We start from the raw sequence: 7959 nt of genomic DNA on the forward strand, positions 1-7959 counted from the left end.
ACCTTCACTGACTAACCAATATTATCTAGAACTTCATGTAAACACAATAACGCTTATAACATTACATGTCACTCAGTCCGTTACAATATGTTAAAGTTGTAATGAACGTTCTATCATCTGCTGCGTGCAATCCGGTCTGCTTAGAACACGGCGTAGATATATCTGAAGAATGTAAAGCATGTGGCAAACATTGAAACAAAATAGAGGGCATTACATTTAAGATTTTTATTAAGAGGTAAATACAACGAGGCAAAGTTAAATGCATCGATCTGGTGTACTTTGACAGTAAAATGAAAATGCTAGATCTAAGAAAAACGTTGTGCTCCTATTAACCCCAGGCCTTTCCTAGCCGACCTAAAGACGGTTCCATGAGGGGATCCTCTCACACCGAGCAGCAGAATTATTGTGAAACACTGCAGGCTAGAACATGACAACGATTGAGATCAGTGACACCACAGCACTGTGAGTGAGTGAGAGGAGGCGGACCCCCACCCCAGGCATACACCTCTGGGTGCAAACGTCTCCGCAACTTACTTCCCCTCCTCCTACGCCCCGGGCGGAGAGGTGGAGCCAGGCGCGTCTCTTTCGTTGAGGCAACCGGGCTCAAATCGGTCAGTAAAGTTGTAGTGTTTCAGAGAGAGCTAACCCGTAAAGTTCATGATAAAACCTTAAGAATCTCCGCGGAGGTATTGGATTAGATCAAGCATGGCGAGGTCAAAGAAGACAGTGTACACTTGTTGCGCACTGATGCTACTCGGCGTGGTTGCTACAATTGTATGTATTGCGGTGCTTGTGGGGCGCAAGTGTCCAGATGGCACTTTCTCAAGCGCTGCAGTGGCTGCAGACTCTGGGAAATGTTCGAAGATTGGACGGTGAGTGACAATTTGCACTTCTGTTATGGCTACACAAACAGTAAGGTGGTCAGTAAGGTGCTCTTCATAAACACCGCACTGACCAGAACAAATTGACATCATATTAATTAAAAGACTATTTCTATTTTATGAGAAGATTAGCACGAAGTCTTACTAAAACTATCTACAAACTTCTCTATTTATACTATAATAGTACAGATCAGAGTAGCGAGGTAACGATTCCATTCTAACAAATATGCCTCTTTGAATCAGATGCAAATCTATAAAATATTGAATAAACAAAGCAGGCAGGTACATGCGCAGTATAACATATTTATACATGTATATTGCCACGAATAGCAAGCAATATATGTCTTTCAGGGACATGCTTAAAAAAGGAGGCTCAGCGGTAGATGGCGCCATTGCTGCGCTGCTGTGCACCTCCATCATAAACCCACAGAGCATGGGCCTCGGAGGGGGGTCGATATTCACCGTGATGGACAGCTCTGGTAACAGCCACATTCATTCAACCTTCTAATACAGCAGAACTAACGAGTGTCCTGTGGTGGAGACAAAAGTCTATTGATAATTTCTCCTCTTTTCAAAGGCAAAGTGAAAATCATCAACTCCAGAGAGACTGTGCCGAGGAAAATAAAATCTGACATGCTGGAATCTTGTCCCAAGACTTTTCAGCTAATTTCAGGTACTGCTTTGACATAGCAAATCAAAGATATGTGTTGTTTTCTTTTCCTGATTCTTTCAGTTGGAGCGTTTCTCGTTTTTCTCATTGACTGTTGCGTCAGGTATACTGAGCTTCTGTATCATGCTGGAGGAAGCAGGGATAAGCCTTAATATTCTAATCTTTTTTAAGAATTCTTTATGGTTCACATCTGGAGAACCTAATTTACCATAGAAGGACACAAAGATGAATGATTTAGGAAAATGTCCAGGACTGAAGATACAGTCCTTTCTTGGACATGCAAATGTCTGATTGTATATATACTGGGGGGCCCAGCTATCATGACATAAAGTAAACGGCCACAGGCTGAGTTCTTAGCCAAGACCACACACACACACACACACACACACACACACACCCACACCCACACCCACACACACCCACCCACACACACAGTGGAACAGGAGTCATAATTAATCATGTACGCAACATATACTTGTGAGGCTGTTTAAGTAGATGGGAAATAACTCTGATACAATGACATTATTAAACAAGGAAGAACCTTTGTTTGGAGTAAAATATTTACCCAAATAAGTTAGAAGCTAATATGCATCAGTTTTTCCTGGGCAGGTAGACAATTGAACAACCACATAACAATGAATACACCACATAAAACAAAACATATTAGTCCATCAGTGTGAGATAAGTAGAATCATTGGTTTTAAACACTGCAAAGTTTTCAGAGTCTCTAATGTTTGTGGGTATAGAATTCTACCTCCCCACTACTTTAGCAAATTGACCAAAAACTGTCTCTCTGAACTGCGGCACCCAGTCAACCCAGGTAGATGTTCTTGTCCTATTGGCACTGCCACTACCAGGATATGCCAGGCATCCTCTAAAAGGAGGGGGTGCAATATTATGAATCATTTTAAACATCAGGCATACATCAGAGTAACATAAGAGGTTATTCAAATTGAGGAAATTATAATTTTCCAGGGTATTACAGTGATGATGATCCCTCTGCTTTTTATCTAATACTTTTGGGATTTTTTTATAGAGTGAGGACACAGGCTTGAGTGAAGTCACACATGCCTGTGACCAGGTTGCAATAAGACATTTGGGAAAAATCACATATACAAAAAGCTTTGCAGCGGATAAATGGATAAAGATATTGAAATAGTAGTGAGTTTGTCAGTAATTTAACAGATGTTGATCATTACCTTTCTATCTTTCTATAGCAGTGTGCAAAATACATTGGTATTTGCTTCACTGGTGGAAGAAGTACTCAGATCATTAAGTCAAGTAAATGTACCATTGCATTCAAGTAAAAGTACTACATCTCAAGTAAATGTCCTGTATTCAAAACCCCATAGTAAAACTACAGAAGTGTCAAAGTATCTATGACTGATGTATTAGTGTATATTACATTATCAGGTTGTTATTACTGATGCATGTGTAAAACACATTTTATTGTTGTAGCTGCTATAGGTGATGCTACTGTAGTTTTACTTTTTATAAAAAGATTGTTAGGTTTAGTCATAAATCTGAGGGTTTGTGAGATGACTGAGGTTTGAAAATAAAGATTAAAGTTCTGCTATAAAATTATATTTACTTTTTGGAATTTTTTCTTTGTTTTTTTGTGTAAAATATTGAATACATTTACCTTCAGGCTTTAAATGTGCTACTTTGTAAGCTGAAAGGGTTAGAGTACTAACTATCTATCAATCCATCCAGGTAGCCAATGGATCGGGGTCCCAGGGGAAATTCGGGGTTACGAACAGGCACACAAGCTTTATGGAAAGTTGCCATGGGCCACCCTCTTCCAGCCGACCATCCAACTGGCCAGGGAAGGGTTTCCTATTCCTCTGATCCAGGGTCGATACATCACTTACATTGATGCGAACGAGACCAAGCCACTACGGTACAAACAAACACCCTAAAATGATTTGAAAAACATGATAAGCACAAAATGAACATTTCACCTTTCTACATTTAAATGCTATTTTCTTTCTTTGTATTTGTCCTTTAGAGACTTGTATACAGATAAGAATGGAAACTTAATGAAGACTGGTGATATTGTGAGGTTTGAGAAACTGGCTGACACCTTGGAGATAATTGCAAACCAAGGGGCAGAGGCTTTTTACACTGGAAGAATAGCAGAGGATTTAATCCGTGACATACAGGAGGCAGGTATTGTCAGACGGGTTTCATCATTCTTTTTTTCCCAACCATTTTCTATCTCTGCCTAGCACAATGATTTAATTACAATTGAAGAAATCAATTGGGTCTGTAAAGCACTGCAGTGATCAGTCACACTCTCCAGTGTGAGCTGCTTGGATTCATTAAAAGTCTTAAATATGGAGAGCTGAGATGCATTTTGTTCAGTTCCCTTTGTTTCAATGTTTTTTGCACAGGAGGAACTCTCACAGCGCAGGACTTGGCATCGTATAAAGTTACAGTGACTGATGCATGGGTTGTTCCTTTTGGAGAGTACCAGATGTACATACCCCCACCCCCTGCAGGGGGCATTATCCTCAGCTTCATCCTTAACCTCATGAAAGGTCCCTGCTGTACAAAGACTGCAGAGCTGCCACTCATCCACACTTTCAAATCACATAATAAAGCTTGTTCATGTATTGAACAGAGAAATGCTAAATTAACACTTTCATTGTTTTTTGCATGTGAGCTGTTTACATAAATGAGCAGAATATGAGGGTTTAATTAATGCTAGGGAAGCGTCTAGATACTGCACATCTTTGACAAAACAATTGTTTTAATTTACAGGATACAACTTGGATTCAACATCTTTGATAGGTGAACAAAAGATACTGTTTTATCATCGCCTTATTGAGGCCTTTAAGTTTTCCAATGGATTAAAGAAATACATCCGTGATCCAGGGTTCAGCTCAGAAAAAGTAAGTTGTTTTTAAGTAATTAAGTCTAGCCATGGCTTATAACCAGCGGTGATAGTATTTAGATCATTTACTTAAGTAAAAGTAGCAAGGCCACAGTGTAACATTTAACCATTACTGTTAATAGGTAAACATCTTGCTTTAGCAAAAATACAAGTATTATCAGGTAAATAATATATACTTAAAATATCAAAATTAATTTAAATTGTTTAGCAGAATAACTGCAGCTACTGGTGAGAGGTTTTCATTTATAACAAATAAAGTGGAAGGTATAGGTGTTAAAAAAAAATCAATGGTATTTTTTGACTTGATTAACTTTAAGTCAAATTGTATTGTTGCATTTGCCTGCCTTATTAATAGGTTATGATACTGTTGTAGGCCATCAAAACTTTCTCTGGTTAGTTGGACTTGAATTATGTAATAAGCTTTATTATTTGACACCTTCCAATTTCTAATAAATGCATTTTGTAACTGGATGTTTCTAGGCAAACCTACATTTTTTATTTAAATAATCAATCATAGCTTCTGAATGCAACTATTTACTTAGTTACTTAGGGCTTAGTTATTCCAATTAGTTTGAAACAAATAGTATAGGCAGAAAAATAGAGCAAGTGCAAAACTGGGAGTGACAGGGTTATGTATGGGGTACAATTCCCTTTTAAATTTAGTTGTGATTTCAATTTGATCTTCTGTCCTCCGCAAAGCAATTATGAAATACAATCATAACTTCACCTTTTAAAAATGTGTGTTCTTTTGTTATGCGTGTGTTTTTGAATGCTCTGTACTTTTCACAGATGGCCAATAAACTCACAGAGGATAGCTTTGCCAATCACATACGGAGCTTGATCAGCAGCAATAAGACTCACGATCCCCACTATTACAACATCACCCCGCATTTGGACAGCATGGGCACCACGCATGTGTCTGTGCTGGCTGAGGATGGATCTGCTGTGTCTGTCACTAGCACCATCAACCACATGTCAGTATTTGAAGGGGTTCTACCTCACAGTGAGAAATCACTGTTGACTTAAAAGTAGAAGATTAAGATTCAAGAGATTAAGGAATGAATGTTTTTGCAAAGGGAATTTAAAAATGACTCTCTCTTTTCAAAAGACTCCAGGCATCACAGTCCATAAGCACAGTGTTGGGGAAGAAGGGTATGTGTTTCATAAGTGCATGCCACAATGTCAAGATCCAGTTGATTTAAAGTATTTTCTTCACAGATTTGGCTCCAAGGTCATGTCTCCGAGGACTGGCGTCATCCTCAACAACCAGCTGTCTGACTTCTGTGGGAGAGAAGAGAGCATCTTTCCTGGTAACCAGATCAGCATGACACATTTTCTGTTTTACTTTAACTTATGGTGAAATACAACAAATTCAGGTACAGGTTTGTTCTTTTCAAAAACAAGTAACCTGATTTACTGTATCTGAGGCATCAGAACTGATGGTTTATGTTTTTGTGTGTGGATATCAAGCAAAGGTTTTTGTACAACATAACTTTTTATGACATATTTAAGCTTACCAATCTCTTTTTAGCCATGCTAATGGCTCTGGTAAGAATGACATTCTGTTGGTCTGTCAGTCCAACTATTGAATGGATTGCTATGACATTTTGTACTGTCATTTATATTCATCTGAGGATGACTTTTAATTAAAAGAGGCTAACTTTGGTGTTTCTTTGATAACATGTTTGTCTAGTGCTGTCGTCATGTCAGAATTTCAGTTTGTCCAATACCTGCAAAACGAATGACATTCCCATCAGCCTCAGCTGTAATTCATGTTTAGTGTAAATAAGCAAATGTTAGCATGCTAAAATGCTAAACTCTGGTAATGAATGGTAAACATTAACCTGCTTAACATCAGTTAGCATTTCTCATGGTGAGTATGTTAGCATACTGAGGTTAGCATTCATCAGATCCTATGTTTAACAGAAGAGTTCTACTTCTGTCTGATGTCAGCTGCTGAACAATATAGGTTAAATATATGCCATTATGCCAACTGTGATTCACATCATTCAAAGACATTGATTGCATTTATGCTAACTTCCTTCTTTTTCTTCTCACATTGAAGAGTATGAGTTAAAGCCGTCTGCTCCGTCAATCAAGACTTTTGTTGTGTTGTCAGGGCAGCAGCCTCCATCCAGTATGGCCCCCACTGTGCTGAAGTCTAAGTCAAAGACGCTGGTGATTGGATCGACTGGTGGGAGCATGATCACGACAGGGATGGCCTCGGTGCGTGTCTAGGGCAATAACACTAAGTGCCATTAAGATAAATTGCTGCCATCTAATGCCCCTCACTGGTGTCAGAGCAAGTTCTGTCTTCACCATAATGCCCATAATCCATTCTGTATTCATCACTTTCCCATTTGACAGATTGCAATGTATTATTCTGTTTTCTCTTCCAGGTGCTCATGCACCACCTTTGGTTTGGAAAGAGTCTCAAGGAGGCGATTGCTGCTCAGGTTGTTTATGTCAACCCTCAAAATTTGGTAGGGTTTGAGCAGAACTTTGATGAGGTAATACATTAAATACATTTATTTGCCAAAAAAACCCCACTTGATATTTGCTCCATCTGAGTCTCCTTATCTCCTTGCCCTTCAGAATGTAATCAAAGCTCTGGAGGCTCTGGGGCACAAACGAAGAACTATCAGCCGTTTCTACAACGTGGTCAATGCTGTGGAGAGAAAAGATGGCTGCATCTGTGCCGTGTCTGATGCTAGGAAACTGGGCGAAGCAGCAGGTTACTGAGACCAAGATCTAGGGACATTGGTTTTGCAAGCGGGCCTTAAGGTTACAGAGATCTTCTGAAACCACAAAACCACAAAAGCTGCAACCTATGATGTTATATCATTGAATAAATCACCGAATAACTGGCCTCTTCAGCTGCACACTCACAGTTACATGTAGCAGTTGAACACTTGGCCTCTTAACAGAACTGACTGTGACAGTAACATAATGGATTTTAATGTGCACCAAGAAACAACTGTGACTGTAAACTTACGTCTTTGTTTGTACCCATCTTTAGTATCAATAAATCCTGGTGGCAGTCTATACCAACTACAAATCATGGTGTTAAGTGATTTCTTTGGATGCACCAAAGTTACCATCAGCTGGCTGCTCAATCTCTTGAACCTGAGATCTCTGCCATGGACATCTGTGAATCCATCCTTCTGTGCTATATTGTATTCTGAACAGTCTGTGTGACTTCTCTGTGCTGTTTTTCATAAATTATTTTTAATTTTTGTGCCAGAGCATGCACCAGCTGGAGCAAGATAATCAGATCAAATAGTGAGTCATACAAACAGGAGAGGAGTTTCCTGAGAATAAGTTTGCGCAGAAAAATTATGAACTTCAAGTATCTGCTTAAAGGCCTGCATGGGAAATGTTTTCAATTAAAACAATAAAGTCAAATAAACCGTTTTTTTGTTTATTTTGAATTGTATTCAAAATCCAGGGGAATAAAACAACACGGAAGGGAAAAGGTCAGATGATAAGATCCTGGTGTTTTTGGGGGTTCG

The 7959-nt window shown here is 39.0% G+C and overlaps 1 protein-coding gene across 4 annotated transcripts; it reads left to right on the plus strand.

The window, feature by feature from the left end:
• The first annotated feature begins 514 nt into the window (after positions 1-514).
• On the plus strand, positions 515-7505 carry ggt5a (gamma-glutamyltransferase 5a). Of its 4 annotated transcripts, XM_068704048.1 has the most exons (13): positions 525-872; positions 1233-1360; positions 1459-1554; positions 3265-3451; positions 3560-3720; positions 3945-4091; positions 4315-4445; positions 5237-5421; positions 5556-5599; positions 5666-5757; positions 6572-6673; positions 6847-6957; positions 7043-7505. In XM_068704048.1, exons 1-13 carry the CDS (start codon positions 706-708, stop codon positions 7187-7189), a joined length of 1698 nt encoding a protein of 565 aa, XP_068560149.1. In that variant the 5' UTR covers positions 525-705; the 3' UTR covers positions 7190-7505. The 4 variants fall into 4 exon arrangements, 2 of the variants coding, with proteins under 2 accessions (XP_068560149.1, XP_068560150.1); XR_011102175.1 differs by lacking the exon at positions 7043-7505 and having other exon boundaries at positions 515-872; positions 6567-6673; positions 6847-6936; XM_068704049.1 differs by lacking the exon at positions 5556-5599 and having other exon boundaries at positions 531-872; positions 6567-6673.
• Positions 7506-7959: the final 454 nt, after the last annotated feature.

This window comes from Cebidichthys violaceus, unplaced genomic scaffold (assembly GCF_023349555.1).
Source record: "Cebidichthys violaceus isolate CVI_PGR_0920_01 unplaced genomic scaffold, fCebVio1.0.p SCAF_9, whole genome shotgun sequence".
NCBI classification, from domain to species: Eukaryota; Metazoa; Chordata; class Actinopteri; order Perciformes; family Stichaeidae; genus Cebidichthys; species Cebidichthys violaceus.

Bases quoted from the DNA above. Each gene is read 5' to 3' on its own strand.
- ggt5a (XM_068704048.1), top strand. From the start codon at position 706: ATGGCGAGGTCAAAGAAGACAGTGTACACTTGTTGCGCACTGATGCTA. The intron at 873-1,232 runs GTGAGTGACAAT...TATGTCTTTCAG, and splicing joins AAATGTTCGAAGATTGGACG to GGACATGCTTAAAAAAGGAG. The intron at 5,600-5,665 runs GTATGTGTTTCA...TTTTCTTCACAG, and splicing joins CACAGTGTTGGGGAAGAAGG to ATTTGGCTCCAAGGTCATGT.